The sequence below is a fragment of the Brachycentrus maculatus genome, unplaced genomic scaffold, assembly GCF_059751285.1.
Source record: "Brachycentrus maculatus isolate JH-2025_06_01 unplaced genomic scaffold, ASM5975128v1 h1tg000144l, whole genome shotgun sequence".
Taxonomy (NCBI): domain Eukaryota; kingdom Metazoa; phylum Arthropoda; class Insecta; order Trichoptera; family Brachycentridae; genus Brachycentrus; species Brachycentrus maculatus.
In genome coordinates, this window is record NW_028280897.1 from 3069382 (window position 1) to 3088990 (window position 19609).

Genomic DNA, 19609 nt, shown 5'->3' on the forward strand with positions numbered 1-19609 from the left:
GATGAGATGTCAAAAAATAATATGACGATTTTTGATTTTTGACGTTCTTGAAAGGAGTGAGCGATATATCGTCCTTTTTATATGAAAGAAGGTTAAAATCTTACCATCCCATGCCTATGACCTGGCATTTGGCTGGCTTAAGCTATCACTATATACACTTGTGTAACGTTCACCATTCTGCCCATTATTGATCATCCATATTGCATTCATTTTTAAAAACCTCTTTATGTGCAAAGGTCTTGATTACCTTCCATATTCTGGTACAATTTTTTTGCAGATTTGGAAGTTGACTGATTGTGGCTCCATCAGTTGAGAAATTTGCGAAGTATTTATTTTAGTTTACTCCGTTTCCATCTTCATGTAAAAATAATGATTGACGTTTCATTTCAAATTGATATTGACATATCATCCGTAGGTTGAAAAATTCGTTGTTTGATCCGGACTATCGAAATGTCCACAGATTATATCCGGGAGGATTCCCATATCCAATAAGAAACGACGATTTTCAAGACTGAGTAATTGATGTTTTTTACAAGAAGTATTTGGGATGTTGAAATCGGTTGTCTTCTAAAAACCATGACTTTGGATTTCCTACACATTCATCAGCACATCACTCTCCTTGCACGCATTATGCACCTTTGTCACCAGCTCCTGCGATCTTCAAAACTCCGATTTGTGACCAGAGATTTGGTTATACTAAAAATATTGTGTGTTGTAAAAAATCAATTTTCTCATTTATTTATTATTATATGTACATAAGTTATTACATACACAGACACACACATACACATACATACACAGGTAGATAAAATAATGATATAATAATCAGATAGAAAATAGCAAGTGGACATAACCGAGAATTACTCTGAGAGTAGTATTTTCCTTTTAAAGGCACCCTCGCCAGTGTGAAGAAGGTCCATATGCAAGGAGATACGGTTGAGCAGGGATGCTGCCCTCGCAATAGGCATCTCCATCGGCAGGCTAACCTCCCGAAACCTGAGATAGTTATCGGAAACATAGAGATCGATCCTCTCCGGTACAACTGGGTTTATCGTCACACCGCGGATCAGACGGAAGAAATGCGTGGCCTAGCTACGCATGCCTTCTTTTCCCCAGACTTTTAAATCCAAGCGTCCCCAGAATAAAGTCTGAAGGGAACAACCATGGATAGATTCCATATGTAGAGATATCTCAGAAATTTCGTGGGTTTAGAGAAAATTATCTTATTAAATACTGGGCCTTAACCCTTTCAGGACAACTGGTTACTGCTGCTAACCACAAATTTAAAATAAATTGTCTGAGTGCCTACAGATTTCTAGTTAAAACAATAGTGCAATATGTGTTGCCTATGTAACAGAAATAGTGCTTGTATAGATTTCATGTTGGCATCATTGTCTCGGAGCTTATTTCAGACTATTTATTGTGGCGATGTGCACATATCGGGATATTTATATATTACTTTATAAATTTTGTGATGTTATTGAATGGAATAAACAAAATGACAGGTGAGTTACAATCATAATAATACTAAAAATAAGTAGTGTTATATGTTACCTCATATTTTCAAGAAAAAATGCTTTTATTTATCTACTTTGTAAAACATGGTCTTTGTTGCTAACCACCAGGCAGACAATGTGTATTTTTAATTTTGTTGAGGGATAAATATTGTATCAATCTGTGTGTACAATTTTCAGTTGCTGTACCTATACACATATTTGTACATAATTTCTAGAAATAAAAATGTGTTAACTCTTTCATTCGTCTGAGGGATCGCATTTCGACTGCATTCAGTCTTCTTTCATCCTTCTTTTGCCAACTCCATGCTTCGCTTCCATACATAAGGTTTGTAACCAGAACTTTGTTGTGTACTGCCAGTTTAACTTTCGCTGATAGATTTTTATTTGCTAAAACTGATTTTAGTGCACCATTCACTCTGTTCCTAATAATCGTCGCGTATGTATGAGGAGATGCATGAATGTAGAAGAGGCGAGAGATGTTTGCAAGGACAGAGTGGTGTGGCGTTCGATTCTCTCTGCCTACCCCTGCGGGGAAGCGGCGTGATGTTTAGTTTTTTTCTTTTTAAATGTGTTAAGTAATTTTTTTAAATTCTGTCCTCAAAGGGTTAAGATTCGGAGGCGTATCAATTTCTCTAGCCGATCTCAATCTGATGTGTTGAAGGGGTTTTTTCTCATGACCGGCGCACTATGCTGGCTACTACAGCAAACTAGGTAGCGCCGCGCGCTGGCTGCGATGAATCGTTCCGTTCTGTTAACAATATAGAGCTTGCCGATATTAATATTAATTCATCACTATATCGCGTGAAGCGCTGACGATAATTGACTAAACCTTTTTGAATTTATACCTCCGTTTCTGAAGGCAGTGTCAACATTTGCACAATCTCGACGCGTATCACTGTAATCTAGATACGAATCAATGTACGTTTTATATCGACAATCTAACTGACTGACTAACCGTCACGCCGCTTCCCGAAAATATAATCCACCGCACCAATCTGACATTTCAAACAATCTCCTTTTACACATTCGTGCATCATATCCTCATTTTCAATTTTCAATTTTTCAATTTTCAATTTTTCAATTCAATTTATTCAACAATTAATATATACATTACAAACTAACATTTAAGGCGTATACATTAAAAAAAAAACAAATTAAAAAGTAAGCAAGAAGACTCTTGTTAAATGATTAGAAGAATCCCGCTTCGGAAGACTCCTTCGGACACATGGAACAGGTCAATATCCAATGAGATATTGTTCAACATAGCAGTAGCTCTTCCTACAGGCATAACCATCGACAGGTTGGTCCTGTGTATAGGAATGTGAAACAATCTATGTCGACGCAGTCTTAGGTAACTATCGGGAACATACAGACCAATGCTCCGGATAATTTCAGGATTATCGATCATACCGCGCAACAATCGAAAAAAATCATATATACCCTACGATTATTCCAACTACTTATTACTTATTCGAAATACTTGATCGTGCCAAGCTTTCCTCGGTCTTCCTCTGCTCTTGTTTCCAATTACATTCGCCTCATAAATTAGTTGTACCGTTCTTTCTTCACACATTCAATTCCTATGCCGAAACCATCTCAAAACACCTTTCTTAATTCTATCGATAATGCTTATCTCAGCCCTCATTCTTTCCTTACTTCACCGTTCGAACGACTATCATACACCGTTATGCCGTACATTCTTCTGAGTGATCGCATGTTTACCGCATTCAGTCTACTATAATCTTTCTCTTGCCAAATCCATGCGTCGCGTTCACACGTTAGGGTTGGAACAAGGACTCCATTGTGTACTGCCAGTTAAGATTTCGCTGATAATTTTTTTTATTTGTTGTAACTGATCTCAGTGCGCCATTTAAGATTTTCCCAGCATTCACTCTCCTTTCTATATATTTATCAATATTTCCATCCTTACCTATTATATATTCATTTGATTAATATCGAATTTCGCCTACCGGAAATTTTAATTTATTAAATATCGCCTTTCTTCCCATTTACAATTCCCATAAGACGTTTACTTTGTTTGCTGACTAAGGAATAATTAATTTTACGGAAATTTGACGAAATGTTTTATAATTAATTTTCCATCGGTAAATTCGTTCGTAAAACCCCTTTTAATTAAATTTAAATTGTATACCTTTAAAGGCTGTTATAATTATTTTCTTAATTTAGACTGAAATTATTCCAAACTGAAACATTCCGCCATGTAAACGTAGGTGAAGAAATGGAAGTCTGGTTTAATTACTTTTATAAAAGCTTTTTTAGGGATACTTTCTAACATAGATGGCTGTTGTGAACTCACATGTACTATGTCATGAGTTTGATCAATATATTATATCTAGGAGCTGTATCATTGTGGTTGTCAATCATGTGTAGAATTGGTGAATGTTACACGTGTGTAAAGTGATCCTAATGACGATCATAACCCCTGTAAATACCCAGACTTCCATATTCTTCTTCATCTATGCTTATATGTCAAAAATGTACAAATTACCCCTATTATACATAATTTGTAATTAAGTGGAGAAAACTAATGAAAAAAAAAGTATTTGGATACACTCAAAATGTATAGTTTTTTGCATAAATAATTTTCTCTCATTACAATTTTATGAATAAAGCTAAAAAAGTAACTAACCATCACGCCGCTTCGCCGCAGGGGTAGGCAGAGGGAATAGAACGCCACATCACTCTGTCTTTGTAAACATTCTTCGCCTCTTCCACGTTGGACACTTGCATCTCCACAATATTGTAAAATGTCCCCTCGGCACATTTTACAACTCAGTGTGGGCACATCATTGTAATTAGGAATCATGTGTTTGATGAAATGAATAAATGATATGTAACGCCCTGTTAGTGTAAATGTTATCCTTGCCAGACCTCCCACATAATTTCCTTTTGAGATTCGACCTTCAGCGTACATTGTTCTCAGACCAATTTTTGATGAAAATAATTGTTTAACGGTTGTCTGTAGTCATTGAAATTATATTTCTCAATATTCACCTCAACATTACTGTAATATAACAACAATGTACACACATATATATATATATATATATATATATATATATATATATATATATATATATATATATATATATATATATATATATATATATATATATATATATATATATATATATATATATATATATATATATATATATATATATATATATATATATATATATATGTATATATGTAATGAAATACCTAGGTACCTACCTATACATTTTATTAAGTACTCACAAATAGTACCTACATAAAACAGTTCTACCACCAGATGTCGCATGCGTCGCACTGAATAAAACAAAAGACATCAGATAGAAAAAATATAATATTCTGAACTCTCAGAATCAGATAGATAGATAAAAAAATATTATAAAGATAAATTAAGAATAAACTTTAATTATAAACTTTAATTACAAAGCAACACATTGTTTATTTTATTATTATACACCCACTTTACATATTATTTACACCCAATTTACGAAGGAAAATATTACCACGTTATAAAACGACAATTTTGTTAATCAAAAATAAAGTAACAAAATAATAAATAAAATGAATACTGCTCATTTTGTGTCACTTTCAGTTGTGCATGCCCAGAATGGAATGCCCAGAAAATGTACTATATCCCAGAGGCATATTTTTAACTTAATATTTACCCGCTACAGGGCAGAAAGTGCTGTTTTTGCATTTTGAAGAAAATGTATTTTTTAATTATTTTTTTTAAATAAAACCCTTATCCGCACCCCAATGGTGCATAGGGCACTGCGTCATATAAACGCAGTGTTATCTTGATCGTTTACACTTGAAGGAAAGGTGATCAGCCCTCCGCTTCAGGTACCAGTCCAGGATAATATTGAATAAATATGACAGTGAAAAAATCACTTCTATTTATTTTACCCCCCTTGGGAATCGAACCCGGGACCTCCAGAACGGTAGCCGAGCGTGCTGACCATTACACTACGGAGGCGGATTTTTTTTTAATGTACTAAATATTTTTCAAATGGAGAAAAAACATTTAGGTTTTAGATAAAAAGATCTGCACAGTAAAAAGTTCAATAAGTGGCTTGATATTTATTTTTAATACATTTTATTATATTTTTAAACTTTAAAAACGATATTCTGAAAAAGCAAGTTTTTTTTAATAAATATATTACGTTGTTGAAAGTAGTGAGCGATATGTATTACATATTATGTAGCGAGTGAACCGGTCCTTGCTTGCAACGAATGTGATTCGTAAATTCAACAATGACGGTTCGCGAGATGAATCAACTAATAATTTCCAGTGGTGTGTCATCGACCATTTTGAGACCGTCATATTAAATATGTGCATTATGTGTTCCGTTTTGAGAGTTTCCTCCTCAAATTCAACAACTCGATTGAGCATATGTAATAATATTTCGTCAGCTAAGAATTGTTTCAAGAGACCTACCGGTCTCATAAGTGTGACCCATGATTGAAAACCGATTCCGTGATATAAATAAATTGATTTGGCGTTGAATTTCTAGAACTCCATTTTAATTTATGTATTAATTTTTAAATTAAACACAGATTTTTTGAGTCCAACCCTCATCCGTACCCAATTGTGCATAGGGCACCTCATAATATAAGTTATCTTGAACGTTAACACGTGGAGGAATGCTGACTCCAGGGTAATATTGAGTAAAACACACCTTTCTTAATTTTATCAATTATGTTTATCCTCAGTCTTTCATTCCTTCCTTATACCCCATTCCAACATCTATCATACATCGTTTTGCCGCACATTCATCTGAACTAATAGCGAAAGTATTAGGTTCTCCTTATATAAACCTTAGAACATGTTATATTACGCAGTGAACTGGTAATATTTATATTAGCAAGCGCGATGTGTGAACAGATGTTTTAATTTTCTTTCGTATATACATATTTAAAACAAAACTGATTAATGCATTAGATGTGGGATGCACACTAACGTGGAATTTGAACGTGTGTTTGTATTATATAGACATGGGCGATCGAATTAAAAAAAAAACGATTAAATAATGACTTCTTTAAAAAAGTCGTTACTTCATTCGCTTTCTTCATTCTATAGTGTAATATTTTTCTTTCATATTATTTTTTGACATCTCATCAAAGATGAAGAAGAATATGGAAGTCTGGGCATTTACGGGGCTGACGACATGCCCAGACTTCCATTTTCAACATTTTTAATTGTGTGTCCAAATACTTGTTCACAAAATCTGGATTATCTCCAATTACAGGAGTTATTTTCATATTATTTTTTAAGATCTCATCAAAGATGTAGAAGAATATGGAAGTCTGGGCAATTACGAGGCTGACGACCGTCATAGGCTGGTTTAAGAGATCACTTTACCCACGTGTAACATTCACCAATTCTACCCATTATTGACAACCACACTATTCAAATTCATGGAAGTTCTATATATATGAACCAATTTAGAAACCTTGTTCTTGAATCACTAGAACTTCACTATTAGAGACATCTATTGGTGAGATGAAAAGAAGCTTTTTATTGAGTAGAAACTATTATATTAGTATGTGAGGTCCGAATCCTGGATTATTATCACATACATTTTCCATCTCGCCTTAGGTCTGGGTACTGCTCACTGTCTGTGCATCTCTATAAGATAAAGTGCGTCACATCACCATATTGCGAATGTGGAAAGATATAGGAAATGCAAATCATACGTTCTTTCAGTGTCCGCTCACAACAGAGAAGGAGAACTTTCTAAATAGCTTAACACGGGCAGGAATCCAACTCCCCACCCAAGTATCCACCCTTCTTTCTGAACCTAATTCTAGAATTGCGGGCATAATTTCTAGAATGATAAGGCTAAACGCTATTATTTAACCTATGAAATGTTGTATTAATTATTATTATTATTTTCTATCTTTATTTTGTTTGTAAATTAAAATAAAACTTGTCACTTGCAGAAACATCCTTTCACTGGGTGACTGTCAAATAAGATTTTTTTAAATTAAAAAACATTACTTGTTTCATATTAAGTTTTTTTTAGGTTAAAAAGACTGGAACACAAATAATAAAGTAACAAAAAAGTTTTTTTTGGCAAAATATAATAACACAAAACAGAAATAATAAATGGGCATAAGAAGCATATTTAAAATAGACAAATGAGAAAATATAAAAAAAACATAAGGTAAAAACAAAATAAGAAAATACGACTTATCACTACATATATATCTTTCCATAAAATACTTTTTCAGATCATTTAATTTGGATCCCGGTGAGGGTTTTATTTTATATATGTCAGGCAACTGGTTAATTTGGGTATTGGCAATATATTTTAAGGACCTTATTCCAAATTTAGTAGCGTTTATCCTCATGTATTTTGTTATGTCCTAGTGTATTATGATTATGAATTTCTTTGTTAAAAATCGTTGACACCTTTAAATCTACTTTTCTTATTTGTGTCTGGGCCATGTGACGTCAGAACTCATATTTGCGCTAAACTGGGTCATAAAGTAACGTACGAGTGGTGGTGGGTGAGTCCGGTGATGAGACGGATAATGCTGATCGAAGGACTACATGTATTGTGTAGCTATTTTGTGATAAGCCTGTAGGGTAGGCGAACCGTTTACGGACAGTTTTATGGCTGTCCGTTAATGCTGTATCTTCGTACGTACGATTTTATAATCCTGTTTATGTGTTTGTAGAATGTACGCTCTAATACCCTAAATTGGAACTAAATCACTTTAATCCAAGGGTGTTTGCTCACTCATTACGAAGTCTTTGTATATATATATATATATATATATATATATATATATATATATATATATATATATATATATATATATATATATATATATATATATATATATATATATATGCATATTTTTTCCCTTATTCGCACCGAATAGGCTAGGTATAATAATATAATTCGCTAGGGCACTGCATCGTATCGACGCTGTGTTTATATAATGCAATGCCCTATGCACCATTGGGGTGTGGATAAGGGTTTGAATTGAATTGAAACAATATTTGTACCTTAAAAACATAGTTTACTTTGTGGTTATACATGCAGGAAAGGTGATCAGCCCTCCGCTTCAGGTACCAGTCCAGGGTGATATTGAATAAATATTGGAGTGAAAAAATCGCTTATATTTATTTGACCGCCTCTGGGAATCGGAAATATTGTTTGAATGTGCAAATTTTACGATGAGAAAAGCACAGGAAAGCCACAACATGAGCCGTCCGGCGCCACGAGCCGGCGGTGAATGTGACTTGCGCCCGTCGGCCTTTGAACCCCGTGGAGGTACTTCCTGCACCGAACAGCTGTTGCAACTATTCTTTCATAGCGGTATATTGAAAGCTTTTAAATGTAAATTCACAGTAAAATCGGGATACAATTTTATATTGTTTCACATTTTCAATAAATTTCGCAACTTAGTTCAAAAAAAAATTGCTCAGCAAGAGCAGATCTGTCAGGAAGCCTAGATGCTCCTGTATCAGAACTGGGTATGCGGTGGGACAGCTTTCAGTGTATTCTCTCATAGCGGTCACGGTACGCCGGACGGCCGTCCAGCCATTGTACGGCTCACAATGCGACACCCACTATGTGGAATTGTTGAATTGTTTATCGCTGCTCCAACAGGTGATGCGCTGATCCAATTTCAAATTACTTTTTATTTTTTATTATTTTTTTATTTGTATACATTTATTTAAATCACAATTTATACATATTTAGAACTTTTTTTTGCAGAGACCCACCAAGCCACCTTGTGTGTCTTGTCGGTGGAGTTCTTTTTTAATACATTTTTTATTGTTTTTAACGATTTTAACCTAATAATATACACACATTTTGTAATATACACAAATTTTACAATTTTCATAATATTAACTCTTGATCATTTACCCATTCCTTTATTTTGCCTTTGTTCCATATTTTATTTTGACCTCTAACATCCGTCGGCAACAAACTTAAAATGTTCGGAACGATATATTGCAGTGTTCGACTCCCATATTTATTGTTAATTCTTGTTAATTTCTTTTTGAAGTGAAACTTCTGGGGCGGCGGTGATGTAATGCAATGTGGATGTTCTTCTTCTTTTAACCACTATCCGCACCTAATGGTGCATAGGGCACTACATCGTATTGACGTATCAAGTATACATGTCTTTGCACTGTTCCGTGTCTGACTACTGTGCTGGTCGGGGTTGTGGGCGTCTGTGTACCGGCCAATGTCGAGTCGGAATCGGATCTAGCTGACTAATTGAACTAAACACTAATCCCTTTCACTGCCTACACTGGGGTTCTTCTAGAAAATTTGGTGATGGACTTACAATCTTGTATTTATTTAGATTGGCAGTGACAGGTATATTGAAAGCTTTTAAATATAAATTCACAGTAAAATCGGGATACAATTTTATATTGTTTCACATTTTCAATAAATTTCGCAACTTAGTTAAAAAATAAAAATAATAAAATTGCTTAGCAAGAGCAGATCTGTCAGGAAGCCTAGATGCTTCTGTATCTGATCTGGCCATGCTTGCTTATAAGAAGGCGAGGTGATCACGCCTGCGCTTCATATACCAGTCCAGGGTCGTATTAAATAAATATTAGATTGAAAATGACTTATACTTATTTTATATGGATGTTACACAATTTAAATACCGACTTGCAACAGGTCGAAAGTCTTGTAAATGGCCAGACTATGTCCTCTCGAGATGAACATAATACCTTGATGCAGAGTACGTTACGAAAATCTGAGTAGTGTGGTTGTCAATCATGGGTAGAGTGGTGAATATATGTAAATAAATGTAGAATTCAATCCCATAACCGTGTTTAATTTTGGATATATTACCCAACAATACAAATATTTACTTAATTGAAAAAAAAGAAGAAAAAACAGTTTTTTTGAGTTTTTTTTCCATCGGTCATTATTTGGAAAGAGCTCAGTACGTATAAATTTGCAGCTTAACATTTCCCTTTTTATGTACGTGAATTCCATCCAAATTAAGGCACTTTTTGCGACGTTTAACATTGTGCTTAATTCTGTCGTAAACGTCTGTCGCCAGTTGTTAGACCCACCCTAATACCCTAAATTAGAGCTAAATCACTCTAAACGGAGGGTATATATATATATATATATATATATATATATATATATATATATATATATATATATATATATATATATATATATATATATATATATATATATATATATATATATATATATATATATATATATATATATATATATATATATATATGTATATATATATATATATATATATATATATATACACCCTCCGTTATAAAATCATTATAAAATCAGGTCATTTTGCATTAAAAAAGCAATATCTTTTTTTCTAATGTAAAATAGAGTAAATGTTATACTGTTTTTAAAATGACATAAATTGAGCAAACTTTTATAAAAACTTTCCAGGTTAGCGTCATTTTTTTTTCAGGGTTAAGAGTCAAATTCACCTAAAAATTCTTTTTAAAACCATTGACCAGGCATCTATATTTTTTTTCCGCCAAGGCAAGCCAGTATTGGTAATATTTTGTACTGTGATCAACAGAATACTTATTCAGTATTATGAAACAAATATTAAAATCCTAAAGTATGAAAATTTTAAAAAGTGGCATTCAAAAAACTGATCTAAGGCGTAGATGCTCGGAAAATTCATAAAAGTGGAAATATCTGGAAAACGGAGGCACTTTTACGGAGGTTATATTTTCATTTTTTGGTGAGTCATAAGCTGGCCTAACACCCCTTAAAAGGAATACGTTGGATTATGGGACACCCTGTATATATATATATATATATATATATATATATATATATATATATATATATATATATATATATATATATATGTTTGTGTGTGTGTGTGTGTGTGTATATATGTGTGTGTGTCACTCATACACACACACAATAACTAATCAATACATCACCAGACGAAATAAGTTTTCCGGTGAAACAAATGAGAATTGCTGACATGAAAACCCGTACAAGTGTTCAGACGAGCAATATTTCTAGAATACTATTGGTACAGCATGCCTCGCGAGAGTTTTATTTTAAGTTTGAGCTTAAAAATATACTAAATGAGCATGAGATGGCTGAATGATGCGGATTTTTTATTTGCTAGAGTTAGGTGGTCGCATCGCAAGAAATTCTCCCCTGCGAGACAATAATTCGTACACGCCTTTTGGGCGCCAATTTGTAATCAGACTCACATCCGTCGTTTTGGGGATTCACCGGCCAATCGCCTAGCTAACGAACTAACCATCACGCCGCTTTCCCGCAAGGGTAGGCATAGAGATAGAACACCGCACCAATCTGTCTTTACAAACTTTTTCGCCTTTCCACATTCACGCATCTCCTTGATTATTTCGTCTTTTGATCGAGCCGTTTTCAAGTATTTGACATACCCGATCGTGCCAAGTTTTCCTCGATCTTCTCCTGCTCGTTCTTCCAACTACATTCACCACATAAATTTGTTTAGGTACCTTTCTTTTCTCACTCAATCATTCCACATGACCATATTAACACACCTTTCTTAATTTTATCGATAATGCATATTTCATTGTTGCATTATTTCCTTACTTCACCATTCGAACATCTGTCATACATCGTTTTGCCGCGCATTCGTCTAGAGATCGCATTTTGACTGCATTCAGTCCACGTTCATCCATTTTTGCTGCTTCGATTCCATACGTTAGGGTTGGAACCAGGACTCCGTTGGGTACTGCCAGTTTACCTTTCAATGGTAGCTGTTTATTTGCCTTGCCTGATTTTAGTGCACCATTCAATCAGTTCCCAGCATTCACTTTCCTTCAATAATCCTTTAAATCAATTCGGCATTATACGGTGTTTGAAAATGATGCGGAATGCATCGAAACGCGCGTCACGATAGATTTTAAGAAATAGTGATATTTATAAAAAAAAATATAAAACCCTTATCCGCACCCAATGGTGCATAGGGCACTGCGTCATATAAACGCAGTGTTATCTTGATCGTTTACACATGAAGGAAAGGTGATCAGCCCTCCGCTTCAGGTACCAGTCCAGGGTAATATTAAATAAATATTACAGTGAAAAAATCACTTATGTTTATTTTACCCCCCTTGGGAATCGAACCCGGGACCTCCAGAACGGTAGCCGAGCGTGCTGACCATTACACTACGGAGGTGGACAAAAACTGGTATTTACCTAGTAAAAAAATTAATGGAAAATGGATATGTCCTTTTATATATGTCCTCGGGAAAATTTCATTAAATATTTTGAACAACATTTTGAGTGTGTCCAAAAACTTGTTCACAAAATCTGGATTATCTCCAGTAACAGGAGTTATTTTCATATTATTTTTTGACATCTCATCAAAGATGAAGACGAATATGGAAGTCTGGGCATTAACTAATAAAAGAGTTTCTGCTCAGTAAAAAGCTTATTTTCATCTCACCGATAGATGTCTGTAGTGTTCTAATGATTCAAGAACAACGTTTCGAAATTGGTTCATATATATAGAACTTCCAAGAGTTTGAATTGTGTAGTTGTCAATAATGGGTAGAATTAGTGAACGTTACACGTGTGTAAAGTGATCACTTACACCAGCCTATGACGGTCGTCAGTCCCGTAAATGCCCAGACTTCCATATTCTTCTTCATCTTTGATGAGATTTCAAAAAATATTATTATTATTAAATAGAAAGGAATGTAAGGCTGAACGAGGAATAATTGAAAAGATTAGGAAGAGTTCTTTGCGGTGGTATGGACATGTGGAGCGAATGGATAACGAGAGAATGACTAAGAAAATATATGTGGCGAATGTGAGAGGGAAAACAGAACGAGGTCGTCCGAAAAAGACTTGGCACGATCTGATCAATCAGAACCTAAAATCTGGCGGTGTCAAAAGTCTGCGTAATCGGAGGGCATGTATGACTAGATGTATGGATGTGAAGGAGGCGAGGAGTGTATGGCAGGACAGAAGAGTATGGCGTTCCATCCTCTCTGCCTACCCCTGCGGGGAAACGGCGTGATGGTAGTAGTAGTAGTAGTAGTAGTTAAAGATATTTCGTGACAGGATATTCCCTGTGCAATTAAGGTGGGTGCAGTTTATCGCGGCTGGAAGTAGACGCCTGCCATAACTACGGAGTAATATAAGGCAGCCCCAAAGCGACGTTTACATTGGTAGATTTAGTGGCCGAGCACGCTGTAAGCGAACTGCCGCGTCGGGTCACAGATCATGTACGGGTACGCCCGCACGTGTAAATGAAGCATATTGTGGCAATATTTCAAGTGTAGTTTTACTACAGCAATACTTTTTACTCCAAACTAAGAAACAACATATCGTAGTCATACAGGAGAAAGTGACCAAGTGCATTGTTTAAAAAAACGTGATCATTGACTATTTGATATCTTACTAGCTTAATATTGCCCTGAAAAAATCCCAAAGGATTTTAAACTTGGAAGTATAATATATTGACTTGAAAAAGGACTAACTGCATTGGTGTTTATTTTCTTGGCAAGCAAAAGTGACTTAAATGGCCCTCCTGAACATTTAACGTTTTGGTAGTTGGTCACTTTCTCCTGTACGACTACGATATATGTTTACATATATGTGTATATATATATATATATATATATATATATATATATATATATATATATATATATATATATATATATATATATATATATATATACATATATATGTACATGCACAGTTTTGGTTGTCAAATTATCAAATTACAAGCTATTATAGAAATACGAAACCAAATTTGTGCACTGATTGGCTGATTATGTTGTAATGATCGAATTTATGAACCGAATAAGTATCAGCGTCTTTTAAAGGAGTCGTTATTTGATTCGGTTTTTTATTCGATCGGCGATGTCTAGTGAGGTGGGTGGTAAGGGAAGGGATAGTATAGTGTAGTTTAGTACGGCTAATTAGTCTACATCCGAGCTGCGCTACTAAATCTAGCGGTGTAAACGTGGCTTCTTCTGTACGACCACAGCTCCCGTTATTTCCCCAACGTCTCGATTTTCTGCAAAGCGTCACAAATTATTCAAACCTCCCTAGAAACATCTGTTACAATCTTCGCTGTATGGATATATCCTGTGTGAGTGTGTAGGTATCAACCCCTTCGTGACTAAGGTCCGTGGGGTTAAAAAATCTCATTTCATATAAGGTAGGGTTATTCTTTAAGTGTGTACTCTCAAATATACAATTCAGTATGAGAACCCACGCGTGTATTCGGTGCACAATTTTAAATTGTGTACTGGAAATTGTTTTTTTCATTCGGGATTATCAACCGTTCGAAGTGGGTTGAGAGGCGAAGAGGATTGTTATACAGTTTACAAAATTTGTTATAGTTAGTTGTTCAACTTTGTTATATGTACATCCACAACATCCACATACTAACAGCGACCTCATATTCAAACATTTATACAGACGTTTTATACTGTCTTTGAAGGTTTATACGTATAAAATATGGTACACGTAAAAATACGTTTGAATTATTTATATTTGGATATACTTTATACTTGAAACACCAAATTTGTGATTTTCCATTATATAATCAAAATGTAACTTTGTTTTAAAATTACTTTAAATATTTTATTAAAACTTAATTATAATGTCTACCGGTTTCGAATCACTAATTTTTATTTATTATAACTTAATTTTAATGTCTACCGGTTTCGAAGCTAACCGCTTCTTTATCAAGACTGATTAATACTAGTATTAATCAGTCTTGATAAAGAAGCGGTTAGCTTCGAAATTGGTAGACATTATAATTGATTTATTTTGAATTACCTAACGTCCAAGTGATTCTGAAATCTAGCTACGGCTTATGCAACACCGTTTATCATGACCCTACTCAGGCTTCATGTTTTTAAGTTTCATAGCCTATGCCTACTCGTGAGTGGATTTACTCTTTATGTTTAAAGTTACTATAATTTCCTGTAATTCATGAGTGAAAATTTTAGGCAAAAACACACGTGATATTTTAAGTAAAGTTTAATGGTCCTGTTTTCCACATTTAGTTTACATCTTAATGTATATTATTAGATTAAAACCAATATTTTTAGCTTTTCCACTTTATTTTTATTTGACCAGCGACCGGGTTTCGTCAAATAAAAATAAAAATAAAGTGGGAAAGTCAAATAAAAATAAAGTGGAAAAGTTAAAAATATTGGTTTTAATCTAATAATATATTAAAAATGCAATTTCATCACGAAGTGTCAGTGAATAATACATCTTAATGGGTTTTCGATGCTGTAAAATAGTTATATGCGTTCGTAAAAAGATTTGGCCGACTAAAGGAGATATTGGAAAACAAGAGCCATAATCAAGACTAAAATAAATGTGATGGTAATTTTTTCGCGCAGATAATAGATGAAAAATATTTTTTTTTTACTTATATTAAACTTGAACGTTTTTACAGACATATCTTTGCATTTTATCTAACAATAAACCATTCGAGTGTTTCAGTTGTACAAACACAGGTGTTTCATGCGCGGTTTATTTATTAGAAATGAAGTTCTTTTTACTTATCTAAACTCATTATTCAAGTAATTAATGGTGCAATTCTCAACACTGCGTCACTGTCAAAAGCACCTATATATAATACCAACCTTTTCCCATCAAAATATCGCGAATGTTTTTGCCTAGAATTTTCACTCATAAGAAATTTTAGTAACTTAAACATAAAGAGTAAATCCACTCACGAGTAGGCATAGGCTATGAAACTTAAAAAGTTGAAGCCTGAGTAGGGTCTTGATAAGCGGTGTTGCATAAGCCGTAGCTAGATTTCAGAGTCACTTGGACGTTAGGTAATTAAAAAAAAACTGTATGTTGACGACCGAAAAACGTTGTGAAATCAAATGCCAAAAGCGGGCACAAATTAGCACAACCAAAGTTGAACTTATTTATTGAATGATATTTTTTTTCATTCTTTACAACACTAAATCACAAAATAAAACCTATATCAATCGTAGATGGCGGAGAGAAATTTTAACCCCAACCGATACAATTTTGAATAGATCCTCAAACGAGCTTCTTTTAATAGTCCTATGCAAATTCGTCAGTAAAACTGAATAATCCATTACTATTATCGTACAGTTATGTCACGAGATGCTATATTTCAAATACAGACAGGTATTTACTTATTTACTACCCATTTATTTTCTTTTTACGTATATAACAATTCTTCGTCTTCTTCTTCTTCTTTGTCAGCCGTCTCTCCACTGCTGGATGTAGGCATCTTCTATTTTTTTCGGACCTCTCTCGTTTGGGCTTTTTGGCTTTTGGGAATTTGAACGAATTTTTTAATTACCTTACGTTCAAGTGACTATAAAATCTAGCTAAGGCTTATGTAACTGCGCTTATCGTGGCCTTATTTAGGCTCCAACTTTTTAAGTTTTATAGCCTATGCCTACTCGTGGGTGGATTTACTCTTTATGTTAAAGTTGCTATAATTTCTTGTAATTCTAGGCAAAAACACTTGCCGAATTTGAATGTTGGAGATTTCACCCTTAAGGCCCAGCATTTATAACACTATCTGCGGGCGGATTCGCGCTCATAATAGAGATAAACATCTCTGAAAAGCAGTGATAAGATTTAACCATACTGTATGTATTGATGTGAGATCAAAAGATGCCGCAAAAGTCATGTTTAAAAATAACTTACACGCAATTTACGATGAGTCAAGTGAAAAGGTAAAATTATCCTTCCCGCCGAACACCACCAGTCGAGTGAAACGGTAAAATTACCCTTCCCGCAAATAGTAAGTTGCATTCATTCTACAAGAGAGCACCGGAGAGGTCACATATCTTTTCACGCCTGATTTTTTTAAATAATGTAAAATGGATATTTTTTTGTTTTTTATATTATTAATAAAAATAAAATAAATTTTAACTTCTTACCTTTCAAATACTCTTTTCTTTTCAAAACCATATAATTATTTCGAAGAAAAACTTATGTTTTCAATACAAAAACGGTGTTTTAACAATAAAAAAATCAATTACGTATAATGTTACCTGGATTTAGAGAAAATTAAGTTGCGACTTAACGAATGCTGGGCCTTAAAAAGCTTTCTCCTTCTTTCCCTTTATTTTATTTTTACACACATTATGGTAAATATTATTTAAATGTATATGCTTCTAGTTTAACCATTTAATTATTGACAATATATTTTTTCAAAATACCTTTCATGGTGTGTGTTCGCTACAGATTTGTCACCCACACGCCCCTGCTTACTTGTGCGCTCACTTCTTTCAACAACGACAAATATCAAAAATCTTAATTTTACAGGAGATCGTTTTTAAAGTTTAAGAACATAATCAAATGTATTAAAAATAAGTATCAAGCCACTTATTGAACTTTTTACTACGCAACAGATATTTTAAGGTAAAACCTGAATGTTTTTTCTCCATTTGAAAAATATTTAGTATATTTTAAAAATAATAAAACAATACCTTTTCTTCAAAATGCAAAAACAAAATTTTCTGCCCTGTAGCGGGTAAATATTAAGTTAAAAATATGCCGCTTTTGCTGGGATATAGTACATTTTCTGGGCATTCCGAAAACATACACAATTGAAAATAGACGATTTTTGATATATGACGTTGTTGAAAGGAGTGAGCGATTAGTCTGCAAAAGTGCGAAACAGCTTGTACGTGCATCCGGGCTATTATTTTTATAGCCCCGGCTATTATTTTTTATATTCACAAGTGCTATTTTTTTGCGTCACTTTAAAAGTGAATTTTTGTTCCCAGGTAAACAGCAACATCCGGATTTACTGGGCTGAAAAGGGAAAAATGCCGACAAGCACAAAGGATAGTCAACAATCGTCTACTGAAGGTTAGGAAACCTAAAAATCATTATTTCTGACTCTCGCTTAGGTATGCAATTATTACGTGTAATTCCATTAATTTTTGAAAATTGTATATATGCAATCACATTTGAATATTAGTTGTAACTGATAGATAGTCCTGCCATCTGTTGAGTGCTTTTGAAGTAAATACCTCAGCATCGGTGAGAATTCTTCCAAAGCAAGTCACATATAGTAAGGATGTTTATATAACATTTAAATTAATATGCTTCTTATTTGATCAATCTTCTTATATATATATATATATATATATATATATATATATATATATATATATATATATATATATATATATATATATATATATATATATATATATATATATATATATATATATATATATATATATATATATATATATATATATATATATAATATTGCAAAAATCTAAGATAACTATAGATTGAATTCGAGTGACAGAAATGTTTTTTGCACTGTTTTTCCTAAAAAGGTGTTCTATAAATAAAAAAATAATTAATAAAATTAAAACACAGTATTGGAAATTTGTAAGAAAATTTAAGCAATAACTACTTTTTCATTATTAAAGGCATTGTTAACTTTGTGGTATGGTAATATAACACTTTCCCTATCGTTCACCGTTCACTTTGTGTAATAGCATTATTTAAAAAAAAACACTACTTCGCGATAACGGGTTTCGAAATAATCATTCCATCAACAGGTCAAATGTAGATTTCATTTTATTTTTTATTTTATTTTTATTTATTCGGTAATTGTACAGCTTACATATAAAAAAAGATATAATAAACAATAGTTACATTAACAATAATAAACATTACATTACAGTAACAAAAAATAGTTAAAAAAAGCCAATTAAACAATTCCACATTTATGTTATAAAACTATTAAAAAACATTCAGAGATTTAAAAAAAAGGGTATGATATAAAATAATAGGTTTTAATATACATTTGACATGACGATGGAATGATTATTCCGTAACCGGTAGTCACGAAGAAGTGTAGTGAAGGATGAATGATAAGGAGAGTGCTATAAATATTTTTGACTACAGGATCTGGTGACTCGTCCGAACACATTCCCATAGCTGACCTGCAGCTCCTTGCCAGACTTGAAGAGGCCAACAGGATGATCGAGGCGGACTCCAAGAGCCTGAACTCTCTCTCGGGAGCTTCGGGCCACTCCCGGAAGAGTTCTACCACCTCGCAAATATCCCTGACTTCAGGTA

General features: G+C 33.6%; 1 protein-coding gene across 2 annotated transcripts in view; it reads left to right on the forward strand.

Annotated features, from left to right (window-relative positions):
* Evi5 (ecotropic viral integration site 5) overlaps positions 1 to 19609 on the forward strand; it is a 110383-nt gene that overhangs the window by 73678 nt on the left and 17096 nt on the right. For both annotated transcript variants that reach the window (XM_088260890.1, XM_088260891.1), the window contains 2 exons: positions 18292 to 18376; positions 19436 to 19606. In XM_088260890.1, coding sequence (XP_088117016.1) covers positions 18292 to 18376; positions 19436 to 19606 — 256 coding nt within the window. The remainder of the gene's footprint in view (positions 1 to 18291; positions 18377 to 19435; positions 19607 to 19609) is intronic.